Consider the following 18,371-nt stretch of genomic DNA (forward strand, 5'->3'; position numbering starts at 1 on the left):
AATTTGTAGAAGAAGAAGAAGAAAATAAGAAAATTTGGGGAAAAGTTAATTTTTGGAGAACTTCAGTTAAGTTTTGCAACACTTACAGTTGCGCTACGCAAACATAAACTCAGTAAGACACTCCCTATACGTTAAGTTGGCTAACTGAAGTTGTCCTGTAGGACGAATTTCAATGAAGAAACATATATAAAGTATACATATTGCAATATACAGGGTGAGTCAAAAGTCCGTGACCACCCCTTATAAAATGGAAGGGAGTGTAGATTGCAACAATTCAACACTTTTTCCAGTTCTTAAAACTGGTTAAAACTGAGATTATTTACGAAAATTACAGGACATAAATGAATATCACCTATGCCCAGGTCGGTGCTGGAATCTTGAACGAGAGTCACACACACACATCAGTGGCGTAGCATGATTCTATGAAAGGTGTAAGGCCTCCTTAGATAAACCTGACCTGAATATTGGTTAAAGAAAACCTAAAAACATTTTAACTAGCATATGTATTACTTAATGAAAATTCTCATTTATACTATAACTCGATCCGACGATCCTTTAGTCTGAACACCTCAATCACGTCGTCGTAGAATCAGGAGTTTCTGGTCAATATCTTTGGCAGCTCCTTTTCAATGGATATCAGTCCCAAGTCAGATTTCCTTGCCTGAGTCTGTATGCTGCGTTGAAATGTATGAATCCTCTACAGTGCAGAAAACGACTTTTCCACCGACAAGCTTGAGGCAGGAGTAGTGAAGACCAATTCTGTTAGTTTGTACACTTGTTCCACAGCTTCATTCAAATGGGTAGTACGCAAGTACTCATGAAGTTCAAACAAACTCTTTACTCGATATTCGGCTTCAGAATAAATTACCTGTAGCTCAACTTTCAACTGGTAGCAATTGAAAAATTTTGTATACAGCTTAGTTAAGGACACAAACTCTTCTTCTGGAAGGGTCATGTCATATTTTTATTCTTATTATTATTTTTCTTTCACTAAATAAGGCATTTGTGGGCAATGCATAGAATACAATTTGCAAATGCAAATGCATTCGAGAATATTACTCATTATCATGGTTACGATGTTTGCGCAAATTTTGAAAAGCATATCAAGCAACTTAGTGAAAGGAAAAGGTAAAAAAAAAATATGTAAATCATAACGCTAAGTATTACGTGCATGCTTTAACATTACTGGCAACTGGGATGCACATGCCAAACTTTGCGGGTGCTGCCAGATCTAGGATTGCCAGACATTTCTCTTTTATCGTTAACTTCGCTGCTTCTAATGGAGGTAATATCCAACATTATACCATCTCGTTTGTGAACTTAATAGTTAGTTTACACATTAAACATGACACCCGTTTTGTTACATCTCCGTCAAGCATTGTTGAAACAACACGGGAGTCGAATTTCTTTGTTCTCTTCCGACCGTGGTAAGCATATGAGTCATACGCAGCGGCAACCATGCCAGCGTAAGCTTCGCCTGCCTGGGGACAGAAATTCTCGCCAGTTAGCACCCACTCGTAATGCGCCTTACATCTGGCTCAGAATCGGGGTGCCCTGTCATTGGTTGAGAAGATAATACGTAAGCAAACACACCCACCATGGGCGAGTCCAAATCATTTCTTCCATTCACCTACACGTAAGTCCTCTGAAGAAGCCTTACAGAGAAACAACTCGAATCAAAACAAGTCCTCAATTGTTTCGTTAAAAGTTCTACTTGCAGTTTGATATTTCTGTGTGTGTTCTATATAAATACGGGAATGAAATACGTTTTCTTCAATAATTTCAACTTGTAAGGTGGACTTACAAGCCTTACGTGGGCACTACGCCGCTGACACACATATATATACTAAAGCAAAATTACTTTTTGTTATAGTGGTGTTGGTATTATAAGCAGGAAAAGTGATAGCATACAGAATACACCACTTAGAAAACTGTGAAAATTGTCATACTCTTAGAAATGAACTATCTTATTATTCAATATTTCATTAACTTCAGTTGGGGGTTAGGGGGCGAGGTGCCCCCCCCCCCCTGGCATCGTCACTGAACCCCTGTCGCCGTAGCGGGCTGTTCTAACCACTCCGCCACGGAGGTTGACTCTCAGGCGAAACAATCAGAAACATTGGAAAGATCCGAGTTCCTATTCGCGAACCGTCTTGTAAACAAAAAGTAGGAAAGTCGCTCATTCTGTCGTTTATGTAACGAGTAGCTAATCAGTGAAGTCAGATATATTCCACTTTCTGAGGTTGTATTATTTAATATTATTAGTATTATTTTACTGTTCTTGGTTCTTGAAATACCGTAATTTATTCTGTTGTTCGCAAAAAGAACAGTATTTCCTGGTGAGATATTTTGCTTTTGCCTTGACGTTGTATTTATGTGGGCCTTTAATATATTTTTATGTCAATTTTTTTCAGATTGAAACATAATTTTAATTACGATTTTTAATAACGATCTTTTATGTGTGAGCGAATTTATAATATTCATACCAATATTACGAAACGAATTATTAATTCATATGCAGTCCCAGGTAGCCAAATGTTGCTTTCGGTGTGAACTGTCTGGTGTTGGCCAAGCATCGTGAGGATAATGGCGAGTTCATTGAAAAGGAAAGCCAATTAAGCTTCGCCTGGAAAGCCAAATAACAGCAACAATTGGTTTGATCGATTTATTTATTTGGTTTATATTTCTTCGTTTTTCTGCCACTTTCGGCTAATCTCAAAGATGAGAACAAGTGATATGATATTATGAAATTGATGAAACGACGCTCACATGGAAGCCCATAACCAAGCCTGGATTCGAACCCGGGAACCCTGTCATCGTAGCGTGCTGTGCCAACCATTCGGCGACGAAGGTCGGCACGATAAAGACAATTGGACTCTTTGCTCTGAGCAGGTGTACTCCAAAGATAAGCCATTCGGTAGGTATTGAACCTCAGACGAAATTTTCACCATGGAGTTTATTATTCCAAAGCTGCTACCTCGGTGGTGCAGAGGCCCAACCCTGTGGCCGAGTGGTTAGCACATCGCGCTGCGACTCCAAGGGTCCCGGGTTCGAATCCCGGTCGGGCTTGATTGTTTGTGAATGTCCATTCATCAATTTCATCATTTCATCACTCATCCCCATCTTCGCAAATTAGCCAAGAGGCACAAAACGCGAAGTAAAATAAACTAAATCAATCAATCAAATCAATCAATCAATCGGTGGCGCAGAACTAACTGTCTTCTGTTCTAAAGGCTCTCGGTTCGAATTATGGCCATGGTTTACATATTTTAGGGCATTTGTTCTATTCCCTGTATCATCGGATCACCATTTATCCTTGCCGTGGAAAGTGACGAAGTTTTTGGTTCACTAGTTGCTCAGATAGGCAAATCGGAACTGGAGTAGTGGAGTTTCCGAGCCCTTGATCACCATCCCACAACGTTATCCCCTACGCTATCGAGGCGGCCTGAAAAGTGGCGTAGACGAGTGGAGGAAATAAGAACTATAAAGAGTGTATTCAAACCTCAATATTAACTATTATACAAAAATTCAATTTTCAATACTTAGATTCTAAGAAAGCTTATTTATATAAAGGTGGATCCCATACAATTTGTAACGAGACTGGTTCGTTACAATAAATAAGTGAGTAAGTGGTCAGTAATTTGTCAGTATTTGGTCAGTTTTTTGTTACTTTGTTCAATTAAATCAATAATTTTGACCACTTGAATAGTTTCCACCCCTGCTATCACCAAAACCAAAACAATCGCACAGGAAATTCCAACCCAACCTGAGTCGCTGGCTAAGGGCTAGCACTACAGACATTCAGTTCAGTGGTCAACCTTGCCTCGGGGACAGACAAAATCAAAACAAAAGCAGTCAGAGGGTGTTGGTTGAATGTTCTGCGAGGAAGGAATTTACAGTACCGGAAGTTTGGGGAGGGGAGCTTGAACGAGGGTCGGCACGTGTTTCGTATTTTGTGGGTGAAAGTTTTATTTTAGCGTATACTATTTTTCGCTGTTTGTAAGTAAAATACAGAGTAATTAACTTATATTTTAGGAAAGGAATCAAATGGTAACATTGTACACAGAGAACACCATAACACTTCCTTGCAGTAGTTTGCAAACATTCAACTACATCTTTTATTTTTTTTAGCTAAATTAAATCGAAATATATAACAACCTTTCTCATCTTGTCTATTCTAATGCATAACATACAGCCAAAGTACATCTACGTTTCGTGTGTTGCACTAAGTACAGGTAAATTGTAGAGGAAGAACTGCAGCGACGGAGGAAAATGCAAATCAAACAGGGAACTATATTCAGTCGCAGAATAAGCCACAGTCTTGCGTTGGACCCGTTCGCGAAACTATCGTCGGTGGTTGCTAGTAATTCGGAAGTTTCACCACCAGATGTCTCAGACGTAAGGGTGGCAAAGTCGTTTCCTTGATCCATGGCATTAAGTACGTACTATGTCATTATACTTTATTTTTATGAATGTTGTATTCACTGTTGCTCCCAATATAAAGAAAGACTGAATTAATTAAAAAATTATGTGTTTTTCAGAATCTCAGTAGGCGTTCAACTGACGTAGGAACCCTAGCATTGCAGTTGTCAGAACAAGAAGCTCAAATTAACGACCTTATTGAGAAACTTGATGTACTAAATGAAGAGTATGAGGAGGAGAAGACGAATGTAGTTATCTTAAGAAATCAGCTCCAAGATGCTTTGGAAAAATCAAGGTCTAGAGATGAGGAAAATCTTTGTCTTCAGGATGAAGTCCAAAAGGTACGCAAGGAACGTAATGCATTAGAGAAACTTCATATTTTTTTATTGCAATGGAGATAAGGTGGACAAATGTATCCATGTATTCTCAAAAGTGTTTCTTTGTTTCAAACCATTGTCCTATTTTTGTTGCGGTAACTGGGACACAAAATGGCCCACATTTTCACCCAACATGAGAATATAATTTTGCACTTTGCATCTCCTTTATAAATATGTATTTGTGTTGTACATCGATGAGTGGAAAAAACCTCCCACCCTTGAAACTTTCAAAGTCAAAATCTTCACAATGTGACAACACCTACAAAAAAGTAATGTCACCAGTATGTCGAAGTCTTAGTGATGTTATAACAGATATGTAATTGGTGCATTTACTTATTTTTGACAAATAATTATATAGATAAACAAATTTCCATTGATACTTTTTACAAGACATTCTTTGCTCTGCTTCGTTTGTCAAAATTGCTATTGCTGCAGGTAACTTTAAGGAAGTTCTTCAAAGTTTGTAACACTGTCTATTTATTTATTTATTTATTTATTTATTTATTCCTTGTTTTGGATGGCGAAGTTAAGGCACAAGCCTTTTCTTCCACTTAACCATCTCTACATTACATTTTATAAATTTATTTTTATAGCTAAAACTCTATGTTAAATATATAAAAAACTAAATATTTAAGATACCAAGAAATGAAATCTATAAAAAACTAAGAACATTGAGATACCCAAAAAAAAAGAAAAACACAAGAAAAAATAAAAGAGAAAGATGCAAAAAACATAAAAAATAAAGACAAAAATACATACACACTAAGAAAAGTAAAAAAAAAAATACACGTAAAACATAAACACACACACAACAAACATACTCAAATGACAGAAAAAGTCGGTGGGTGTTGGTCCTACCAGTTTACACGAAGGTTTAATTTTATTTCCCTGTTTTCAGTTCTGGTATGTTGACTCCAGAAGATGATTTTTTAATTTTGATTTGAATTGGAGAAGAGAAGAAGAGTTTCTTATGTCGTTGGGGAGGTCGTTCCACGCTCTGGTAGCAGTGACCGTTAAGGAATTTCCATAAAACGTTGTCTTGTGGGAGGGAATGGCCAGCAGAGAGTTGTCTCTCGAACGGGTGGCAAAGGTGTGTGCTGAACTTAGGGGTGATTTCCAGAAAGAAATCGTGGCAGTCTTTCCAAGTCAGCTTTTGGCTTGTGGGAGGTTTAGAAAGCAGCTGCTTATATTCCCAAAATAATCACACACAAACAATATAAAAATATTCATGTGCACAAAAACTATAATTGGGAAAAATATATCAATAGGCTTATCGAAGTGTAAAGTTGCAGCAAGTGGTTAGGCGAAAAGTGCCAACGTGTTTTAGTATTTTGATCTTGAGTATTGCTGTAAAAAGATTTCCTTTCTGTAACATTAAATTATTGCCATCAGAATTGAAAGTAAATTTTTCCAAAGAAGAGAATTGCGAGACGAAACCGTCAATAAGACGTAACACAAGGCCAAGAATGAGACAGGCATTTACAACTCGAAATGAGACCGAAACTGCCGTGAGGTTGTGAGTCAACTAACACACGTGCTCATGAGGAAAATGTAAAATATAATTTAAAATCAGGATTTCGCTGTATAATATGTACCGGCAATCAAAGAAAATTGAATTACTAACCAAAAAAAGTAATTTACATGTCAAACCATACTCTAATGTTTTGGTCCACCTTGTATAACTGTTGACTTCAGTACAGATATGAACTAGTAAGAATATCCTGTCAGGTGAAAATATACCAGCTCATCCATAAACATTGGTTTTCATATTTAGAAAATGCATATTTTCTGTTTGTTGACTTTATTAATAAGGGGAATTGATAACAGTGATCACAAATCTGATGTTAGCATTGACTTGATCTTTAAGAAATAGAATACAAGGACATGTTGGTTTTATTTTTATAGGAACCCTTGACTATAACATGTTAACGTAGAAAATGTAATATGCAGAAATTTGTTGTAACGTATGTGTTGCTCTTAAATTGGGAAGATTCAATTCATTGAGAGAACTGTGAAATCCTCAGTCGGTAACGCATCTGACCACCATGCTAAAGGTCCCGGGATCGATCCCCGGCCAGTTCAAATCTGGGAACTTTTCTAACGTTGGAAGTGGCCCCAGCGCCACCCAGCATCGAATGACATGGGTACCTGGGGGAAACCCTGGGGGTAAAGACGGTCAGGGGCGTGATGCTGATCACATCACCCCCACTCACGACCGGATCAAGAATGTGTGGGGCATTACCCCTACACCCCCTATATGCCTTCAAGGCATGGTGCTAAGCAAAGGAGAGCACTTTACCTTTCTTTTTTTACTGTGAAATCAGGGTTACAGTATATATTTTTATATATTTTAAAGAAATTTGTGCAGATATTAACCTATCTTATTGGTATTCTTTGAACAGCTCTCGACGCAGAATGAAATGCAGCAGGAGGTGGAACGGGAGTTACAGTCGGATTTGGAAACTGAAATTAAGAGAAATGAGAAACAATTGGAATCACTTATGCAGCTACAGAAAGATATGGAGCAACTCCAAGAGACAGTGGTACGACTTACAAAGTAAGTTTTAAAAGCTTATGTTCATAATATAATTCTATGTTGATGTAATGTAGTAGTGGAAATTGCTCTGTAATGTTATCACTTGCTACATATATAACACATTCAGTTTTTATCTAATAAGTAATAACAATTAATATACTTCTATTCATTCTTTGGGAGCTTTCTTTCAAAATTTACTGAGTTATAGTTACTTTGAACAAGAAGTAACACATGTATAATAGGACTGAGCAGATAACATTTTAAACTAATACCAATACTAAAGTCCGTTTTTTTCCACTACAAAGTGGATGTAAACAAAAGCACGTGTTCTAGAGAAAACCAGTGCAGCCCTATTGGTGGATTCTGGCAGTAGACCCTCTGCAGACCTTTTGCACCCTAATAGATAGTCCACTTAATGCGGTCTCAAAACTAGAGTTATACAGCATTGTATGCTGTTCAAAGCATTTACTAGCCTTATCCTTGCTTATGAATTCATAACCATTCTTTAGTAAAGCACCTACGGTGACATTCACTCATTCAATTTAACGAAATTCCCTCTTCTTGTCTGTCACTCTGTGTTGTGCAGTGTTGCTAATTTGCAATATTAAGTAAAGTCTTTATAGTTTTGAAACACCAGACTAGACACAATTAGAAAACATGATTTCGACTGCCAGTGACTGACATGGGAATCACTGGATTACACATGCGTTGATGCATTACAAACACGTACACACATACTTTCAACTTCATGCATTTTATATAGAATGGTAAAATCAACGCACTACAAAAGATTGTAGGGAAACTTTTGAGAATTCCGCTGTGCTTGGTGCTAATACAACCAGTGATGCTTAAAATCACACGGAATGCTACTTTCGCAATTATTAAATGATCCGCCTATGCTTCCTTTTCTATACTTCCCACATAAAACATGCTGAGATTTCAGGAATCTGAATTCCCCAACTTGTGAAAGAAAAATGCCAGATGTATACACTGGCAACTGCTTCCAAGAAGGAATTTGTAGAGGGCAGGAACACAAGCTTTTGGCATTACAGATGGGCAAACTTTGCCATTCAGTGCTGCTAACTAACTAACTCTCTAGCCTTCTTAAACCTGAAGGTTCATGGCTGCAGCAACACAGGCCTTCCATCTGTCCCTATCCCGAGCATGATCTATATACTCTTTTCCTTCCCTACCGATTTCCTTTAGGTCTATCTCAACGTTGTTCCTCCATCTTTGTCTTGGCCTTCCTACAGGTCTCTTACCATCAGGTTTCCCAACAAGAATCAGTGATGCTACCCGACCTTTATAGAAACGTAATTACCATTTGGTAATATTATGAAGCTATTATCGTACCTAATTGCTATACAGCCAACTTTGAACTACAAAGTTTTATTAATATTCCAACATGCATGTGCATAATAAGACCTTCACATTTCTTGTATTCATAATTAAAACAGGGAAAAAATAACATAGTTGGAGACACTACTTTTCCTGGTCAAGAATCCTCTGAAACATGGTTACCATCAAGCACACAGCTATTTATAGCTTTCCTCGATCCCTGCAAAGCCTGCCCCATTGTCATCGGTTGTGGTGTGGTGGTTCTCAAGATTGCCGCAGTGTTTATATTGGCTGTATGTATCGTGGAATGTTGATGTGGCATCAACAGCAAGTGTTACAAAGCATCTCCATTGGAAATCTTTAACAAGTGGCGATAAAAAAATGTGTTCAATTATCTTACACAGAAAAATCCAGTGCTGTGTGGAATCGTTAACTTCTGATTGCACAGGTGTCTCAAAAATAAGCATTTATGCCGCCTGCAAGGAATTTCAGCCAAATGGTATGGTGGTTACTCCGGGGAAGAAAAAATAAAATCAGCCATATTTACAACATTGTTCATTTTAAGAACTACAGGGTGGCTCAATACGTCACTTAACACCCCCAGTACAACGCCACTGCGGCATGGAACGTGAAAATAGCGATGACCAATCGTTATCAGGCCAAGGGAGAACCACATTGACGTCACCCGCATGGTCGGTAGCCATCTTGATGTCCGCCATCTTGAATTCAACTTCAGAAATTTAAATGGGAAGGGGGTCGTGCTGCATATCAAAATGGGCTAGAATTTCACCAGGAAAACAACTGTGACATTTGTTTTCATCTAACTTTAATTGTTGCAGAGTTAACAATACCACAAAGTTATGGCTCAATAAGTCACTTAACACCCCCAGTACAAGGCCACTGCAGCATGGAACGTGAAAATGGCGATGACCAATCGTTATCAGGCCAAGGGAGAACCACATTGACGTCACCCGCATGGTCGGCAGCCATCTTGATGTCCGCCATCTTGAATTCAACTTCAGAAATTTAAATGGGAAGGGGGTCGTGCGACATATCAAAATGGGCTAGAATTTCACCAGGAAAACAACTGTGACATTTGTTTTCACCTAACTTTAATTGTTGCAGAGTTAACAATACCACAAAGTTATGGCTCAATAAGTCACTTAACACCCCCAGTACAAGGCCACTGCAGCATGGAACGTGAAAATAGCGATGACCAAACGTTATCAGGCCAAGGGGGGACCACATTGACGTCACCCGCATGGTCGGCAGCCATCTTGATGTCCGCCATCTTGAATTCAACTTCAGAAATTTAAATGGGAAGGTGGTGATATGATATATCAAATCAGGCTAGAATTTCACCAGGAAAACAACTGTGACATTTGTTTTCACCTAACTTTAATTGTTGCAGAGTTAACAATACCACAAAGTTATATGTCGCACGACCCCCTTATTGAGCCACCCTGTACAATATTTGCATTTTCAAAAGTGACTACTAGTTTTGACATGTTGTGGAAAACACTGATATTTAAGCTAACACGTGTGCTGGGAGGGAGGGGTAAGTGCTTGCAAATAGAAGGTTGGCACCGTGCACATTAATACACATTTTGGTAACTTACTGGCCACACCTACACCTGCTTCATTTTGAAGCTGGATGGACTATAGTGCTGATACTTGTACCGATTTGCACCTTTGATGATGTCAATACTGAAAAATGTAGCAATTCAAAACATTTCAGAGTATTGCTGTATTACCAACCACGGTAATATAATAAGGCATGCAGATTCGATTTCATATAAAATAGGGATGGACCGATATGAAATTTTGGCAGATACCGATAAAGTATCGATATAAAATTTACCGGTACCGATAACCGATATTCATATTCTACCGATTTGATATAAAATTAGAAATGGTCCTTGAAGAAGCTGAAAGGTTCATTGACCTCCTTAATAAATGTGTGTTTCAGGGTGACTGCAGTGCAAAAGAAATTGCATATTTAGACATTTACTTTTTTAGAAAGTAGGGCATGGAAATTATCCATAAAAATTACAACAAAATAGCAGAATTTTGCACTAAATTATCAGATATTTTTCTATATATCAGATTGGTAAAATAATCGTTAATTTTACCTACGTATAATCCGATACACCAATATGCCTATATCGGCCGATGCCGATAGAGTACCGATTAATCCATCCCTAATATAAAATATAAATACAACATGACTATCGTTTTCTTGTATGTACGCATTGCTTGCATTGTAGAATTATTTTCCTGTAGTTTACGGTTAATGGTAACATAGATCCAGTATGGAGTTTTCTTTTACACAAATGGAGTAAACCACCATCTTTAAAAATTTAATGTAACAGAAATCATCAAGAAACTTTGTGAAACAATGATAAATTTGAATTACCTAATGATGTTTGGGATTCATAAAAAAACTGCTTCTTTTCACAGTTAAGTTGCTATATTACAACAATGTAACATTGACAATATCCATTATATAAAGGATTCTTTTTGTTTAAAAAATTACTAACCATTGTTATAACTGTATCTTTAGTCAAAATGAAAATAAATGTCTGATGGATGGAGCGTGTGTTCTCCTGAAACGTCACAAAGAAAAACTGTTTTCTTATGCTTGTTATAACCGTAAACTACAGGATAATGACATGACTATCTCCATGCTTGACAACAAAGATCAACATCGACATACAAATATATTATAACATCCTAGATGTTTCACAATCTAGCTACTGCAACTTTCCCCTTCTTCCAAATGACAGCTCCAGTCTGTCAGGTGGTTTCCTCCTTCTGGAAGATCATCATGGAGTTCCTCTTGCGACGTCTGTGGTCTCTCCATGTACGCCCTCTCCTGTGCCGACACGAAGATCCAAAAGTTATTTTCTGCTCTGACTGTGCCAACATGATTGCCTTAAACTTTACTTGATGCAGGTATACCCATGTTGTTGTTCCACTGGCATTGACCAATAAATGACCTGTCACTGTTGCTTGTATATATTTGGGAAATATGGATGTATAATTTCTTATCCAAACTGTATTTCTAATCTACGGTAATTATTGTTCCAATTTCTCACCACTTCCTTCCACATACTTTGCGACCAGCACCAATTATAGGTTTGACAAGGTTTATATGACAATAATAACTGTTGTAATTTAATAAACCAAAATTAGTATTTATTACCAAATATTTATTTGACTCTTCATCTAGTTCCAATTGCAGAAATGCATTCTTCATGTCAAGTACCATATATGTATTCAAATTACCCAATATGTTCAAAATACCATCGATTTTCGTTAATGGTATTATGATTTTTAATACATGTTTTGCATCAATCTAACAGAGTTTTCCTTTACAATATTCATAATTTCATTAGATAACCACAAAATCTATTTTTTTCCACAATGTTGTTGCGGAAGTAATTAAAAATATGCATTTTGCATAAGTTCCACGATATTAAGGCTGCATGTGTGTGTCATTTATGCAGACTTTGCCAAACATCCGACTCTGGAAACTATTGGCTGGTATCAGTGATTAAATTTAAATTCCAACCAATATTTTCTGATACCAATACCACTGCTGTTCGCCAATCGGTATTGACTCAGACCTATTTTACATTTATAGTTACTTATTTTGAAAATAATAGTCATGGTTATCTTTACTTTCACAATTACTTTGTCTAGATAAGATACAATTTGCAGAACAAGATCGTGATATCTATATAATGATGACCATTTAAGATTACACCGGTTGACATGGGTTTCGATGTCTTGCAGAACCCTGGAATAAATAAAATAATGTCCCACTGGAGTTTTCTTGTTCACAAGTGGAGTAGGCCACCATAATTCATATGTCATAATTCATTAATTCAATGTAACTTAAAACATCAAGAATCTCTGTAAATGGGATGATGATTTTGAATTGCCTGATGATATTTGGGATTTATAATCTTTAAAAATGTGATAAAAAAATTTCATCTTAAATAATAATAAAACAGACTGCTTGTTTCACAGTTAAGTTGCTACATTAAAACAATGTAACATTGACAAGATCCATTATATAACTGATTCTTTTTTAAAGATTTCTAACCATTGTTATAACTGTATCATTAATTAAACTAAAAATAAATGTGTGATGAACGGAGCGTGTGTTCTGAAACGTCACAACAAAAAACTGTGTTTTTATGTTTGTAACAACCTTAGACTACAAGAGAAATAACTTTTAGATTCTTTGATATTAGATGATAGGATAAAAATTTATGAATAGAAAAGTAACATGCATTACTTGATTAAGTCTACTTTTAAATTTCTCTTTAGTATCACTTTCAAGTGTTAATATTACTCCTAAGTATTTAAATTTAGATACCGATTAAAATGAATTGTTATCTGTAATTAGGTTTTGATAATAACTTAACATTTGGTGGTTCCTTATTCTTTATGTAAAACATTTTATTAATTGATAACTTTGGTTTATTTTACTTCGCATTTCTGCCACTTTTGGATAATCACGAAGATAGGGATGAGTGATGATATTATACCATTTATATTATTATATACGAATTATTCACTATATGCTATTGTTGGGCCTAAATGATCATTAATCGGTTCTTTATATATTTTACATTTTTCCCACTTTCTTCCATGTTGTGTAAGTTACATATTTACATTTACATTATAAAATTTTCTTTGCTTATTATTGTGCTCGCCTTAAATATTGTATGTAATTTTATTCCTATAGTGTATTCTTCCTTTATTTGGACTTCTTTCATGTAGAATTTCTTCAAATCATTACTGTAATTCTTGTCTAAAATTGTATTACTATTTTATTACTGTATGTATTATTATATATGACCTATGGACATGGGTCAACGGAAATAAAGAATTATTATTATTATTATTATGAAATTGAGGAAGGCACACTCACAAAGGACACCCATCCCCAGGCTGGGATTTGAACCTAGTACCCCTAGCACCATAGTGTGTCACGCTAATCACTTGGCCACTTCTTGTGGTTTTCGTATTTGCTCTGATGTAATCTTGCATAATCTTTATAAATTTTATTAATCCTTAATGCTGTCTGTATATTAAGGCTTAAAGCCTTGTTCAGCATTAAATACAAAGAAAATAATAATGATGTATTGTTATTTTATGTTTTCAACAGAGAAAAGGACTCACTATGGAAAAAGAATCATGAGTTGCTCCATCTTTGTAAGCTTCAAACCCAGGAGAGATGGTTAGAGGACAAAGAGACTGAGAAGTGCATGGGTTGCCAAGTCCAGTTCTCCCTGATTGTTCGTCGCCATCATTGTCGGCTGTGTGGAAGAATCTTTTGTGGCGCATGCTCCAGTCACTGGGTCAGCTTGTCGTCTAGCAAGTGAGTAGTGTGGGATTTGCTAAATGAATGTGTGGTATTACCTCTTGACGTGTAACTTTCAGATTATAACGAACTCATTATTAATGCTAAGCAGTGAATCAGTGAACACATACTGCATCTGTTTTGTCTGGTGAGTGTTTACTACATCCATCCTATTTGTACATTTTAGCCCTTCCAGCTCTTTATATTCAGTGTGTCATTAAGATGGTGCCCATGAACCACAGAATCGTATAAAGGACATCAAAACAAACAACTTGTTTTAGTACCATTTTTGTTGTTGTATCATTTCGGTGCTATGAACATACAAAATGATCAATTTCTGGTTCTGCCCTTGAACAGGCTTCAGAGAAAGTTTTCAATTCTTTCTCTTCTGCTTCAGTTTCTATAACTTCCTTTTTGATACATTATTTGTTGAATTATAACACCATTAAGCCTTGTTTCCATGATAACCAAAAAGTCAATATGCTGACCAAGGCAGAATTTATTTTGAAACATGAACTAAACGATTAAGAAGTTCTCTCAGGATATCAGCCAGGTGATTTCGGATAGGCTTCCGACCTTTCGAGAGCTAACGTCACTCTCACCTTCAGGGATTGAAGTGCAGAGAAAAGTTGCGGGTATGGTTTTATGTATTTGATGTGGGAGGGGTACAGTGCAGGTGGTGGGCCAATCAGGTGCCATCTCTACGATGTCTGCACTCCCAGTCGACTATCGCTAACCAGGCTGGGTCCAGTTCTAGTCCTGTGCCCCTGTTCAAGTTTTCCTTTTCCCCATGGATGGCCATTGCTTCTTTGATGATTCTGTCCCAGTAATTGGATGACTTATTGATGATCTTGGTGGTTGTAAAGTCGATTCTATGGCCCTCTTGGATGGAATGTTCTGCTGGCTTTCTCTGCTGCTGTGATGTTCGGCTTTGGCGGAGCGGCCCTTTTAAGGGCCACATACTTCTCGACGAATGTCCTGGGTGGCTGTGACTGGAAGGTTTCTTACGGCTTGCTCAATGCTACTGATTATGTCTGTGGTTTGAATGGTTTTAGGAGCTGGGGCGAAGTTCAACCCCTTGGACAAAATGGAGATTGTGGTTTCGTTGAAACGTTTGTCGGTCAGGTTGACAACGGTGCGGTGGATGATGTTCTGTCGGTTGAAGCTAGGTGGATGTATTTTCTGCTCTGCTTGTTCGTGATCTTGCTGGCTTGCAGCTTCATGCAGGCTTTGGTGGTGGTGTCTATTCATTTCCAGTCCATCGGAGACACGGAAGAAGAGATTTCCAGGTGGCTATGGAGTAGGCTTCTGTCTATCGATGCAAGTTTGCGTCTTGTGAAATGGATTATTTCTCTTACCAGCATGATGCTGGTGCATCTTAGTAACCTGTCCATTGTTGCATTATTGATTGGATATTTCAGTTTGGCGAAACTAAACGTTATGTTTCAACCTTCTAGCAAGGTCTTCTTCAGACTCTGTACCAAATACTTTCTAATAATCTTGTGTCTGGATGGGAGTGATTTTTGTGTATATATATCTTCCTGTTTTGTATCTTATTTCAATTGTATTTGGTACAGAGTCTGAGAAGACCTTGCTAGAAGGTTGAAATGCAACGTTTAGTTTATTTTTTAAAATATAATAAATTGATTGATTGATTTGCTTTATTTTACTTCGCTTTTGTGCCACTTTTGGCTAATTTGCGAAGATGAGGATGAGTAATGATATGATGAAATTGAGGAATGGACACTCACAAACATCCATGTCCAGGCCAGGATTCAAACCCGGGAACCTGGCTTCGTAGCACGTGGGTGCCAACCACTCCGCCATGGTTAAAATATAATAAATTCTGCCTTAGTCAGCATATTGAGTTTTTGATTATTTGTTGTTGTTTTTTTACCATCATTGGTTTACTTCCCGTTGGGTTACTGGATACATTCCTCGTTACATTTTACAGCACAATGTGGTTGGTAGTTTGCCATTTTTTGAAGAATACATGGTTTCATGACAGGAAGCAATGTCACCAATGCAATCAAATGTTTTGTTTTGTTGTACATTGTACATTAGTAGCATCAAACCGATGCACCAATGACAAAGAAATACTAAAATAAGTTGTTTGTTTTAATGTCCTCTATATATATTTCTGTGGTCACCTGTATATTATTTTATTCTCAGAAAAATAAACTGAAAGTAATTAAACGACTCAGTTAAATGTATTAGAAGCCATACAAAACACATGAAAAGCATAATATGAAACACTATAATAAAAGTTTGTCCAAGCTTTCGACTCCCATCTCGGAGTCATCATCAGGACTTGCTAAGAGACAGTGATGAAGATATGGTTCCGATGACGCTTCTGGAAGATACAACAAGTAGCATTTTCAGAACCTCCACTATGTCTTCTTCACCGTCTCTCTCCCAGTCCTGATGATGAATTCGAGATGGAGCCGAAATCATGGACAAACTTTTAAAGTGTTCCATATCATGCTGCCCCATGGCGCAGTGGTAGCGTCCTTGCCTTGTAATCAAGGGGTCCCGGGTTCGATACCCGGTGGAGGCACAAGTGGTTCGGATCCCACTTTAAACTGTAGGTCCAGTCCCGATTAGCCTTACTGTGCATAATGTGGACTTAAAACACCAACTCAACAACATATCATGCTGATCATGTGTTTTTGTGTGTTTTTTTAACAAGAATGTTGCTGGCACGTGATGTAAGAATTTGTTTAAGGTCTTCTATTAACTAACTGCTGAAAAGACAAATACATCTTTCAATTATTTTTGGCATGACTAAACATTTCTAACTGTTTTAAACATTTCTGTTTTTTTCCTTTTGTTGTTTGCAGTCGGAAATCAAGGTCTTGCTCAGAGTGTTACATGGCACATGCAAATGTGGAATTTGGACACATTGAAACGGCTTCGGCAGCTGCAGAAAGTGACAGCTTGAGTATTAGGTCAACCTTGACACTTTCAAGATCACCTACACCTTTGGAAAATTTTTCTGTAACCCAAAATATATCTGAAGGTAAGTGCATAGAGATTTAAATTATTTCTGTATATTCTGCAGCATTTGCATTTATCTTTCATAGCACCATAGAAAATATGTTTTATCTAAGATAAATTTGCACTCATGTTGTCTTTTCTAACTCTCTGTATTAAATGACATTAACTACTAGAGAAAAGAAGAGAGAATGATTTTGTGCCTTAAAGATTGCCATTGCTTCTCTAACAGTACTAGATTTTTTCGAAGAATGTAAAAAAGTTATATTAAAAAATATTTCTATTAAGAACACAATAAAAATATCATACAAAAGCTATTTTACTTACGCATTTGTGAGTCTACTCCTCGAGTTAGCTACGTTTTTGGGAAGCGACTGTCCCCTTCTTCAGGCATTCTTTAAGCATGCAATACTGCTATGTGACATCGTTATATCACACAACTCACATATTTTTGCCTGTCTAAATCTACACACATTCAACCATGTGTTGGAAGTTGTTGCATACAAATTTTTAATTTGATTTGTATACAAACAAAATTGTGCTTCATTCATGCATTAATTAGTATTTTAGTTGGCAGGAAATGATATTGGTTTAAAGTGATTCGGTGTACATTCTTGAGAAGTGGGTTAAAATACTAGTGTGCAGACACTTACTGTTGAAAAGATTCAGAATTTTTTCAACTACTAGAGAATTCTACTTCAGGGTCTTAGGAAGTCATGTCCAGCTGGTTCTTATTGTCAGTATGTGTGTGCAGCCTTGTCTGAACCTAAATGGAACTGGCAGTTGCCAGATGAGGTTATGCTTATCCTATGACCTGGATCCAACTTCATCTTTCCATTGGAAACACCGAAGAAGATCCCAGGTGGGTTGGAAACTCTGGATCTTTTCTACTACAATATGTGTCTGGACATTAATGTTTTATCCTACTTATGATGTTGACAACATGTGCTGTAAAGTTCAAACTTTGATTATGATATAGATTCTTTCGTATTGATTTTTAGGCCTGCTAATTATTATCTACTGCCAACTGCCTTCATAGCGTTGCAGCCTCACAAATATTTCCACTGTCTGTGTTTGGTTCCAGACTAGTACTGACTCAATACCAATGTGTTGCTATCAGCCAAATCCAGTTATATTGAATTTGAACTTAATCTAGGACTGAGTGATACTACTTTGACCTGATACCAGTGGCAGCGATTAGAGGGGGTCAACTTCCCCCCCCAAATTTTTGCTACTTTTGCTCCCACACTATGCTAAACCGATGTATCAAGAGAAAGTAAACTGTTCTTACCCCCCCCCCCAACCAGTTTTGGAACCCAATCGCTGC

At 37.1% G+C, this 18,371-nt stretch overlaps 1 protein-coding gene across 1 annotated transcript in view; it reads left to right on the top strand.

The window, feature by feature from the left end:
- The window catches only part of LOC145978041 (uncharacterized), a 156,245-nt gene that overhangs the window by 121,944 nt on the left and 15,930 nt on the right, over nucleotides 1-18,371 (top strand). The window contains exons 9-12 of the mRNA XM_083110440.1: nucleotides 4,542-4,763; nucleotides 7,202-7,356; nucleotides 13,856-14,068; nucleotides 16,891-17,069. Coding sequence (XP_082966566.1) covers nucleotides 4,542-4,763; nucleotides 7,202-7,356; nucleotides 13,856-14,068; nucleotides 16,891-17,069 — 769 coding nt within the window. The remainder of the gene's footprint in view (nucleotides 1-4,541; nucleotides 4,764-7,201; nucleotides 7,357-13,855; nucleotides 14,069-16,890; nucleotides 17,070-18,371) is intronic.

The sequence above is a fragment of the Lepisma saccharinum genome, chromosome 24 (assembly GCF_977018435.1).
Source record: "Lepisma saccharinum chromosome 24, izLepSacc3.1, whole genome shotgun sequence".
Lineage (NCBI taxonomy): Eukaryota > Metazoa > Arthropoda > Insecta > Zygentoma > Lepismatidae > Lepisma > Lepisma saccharinum.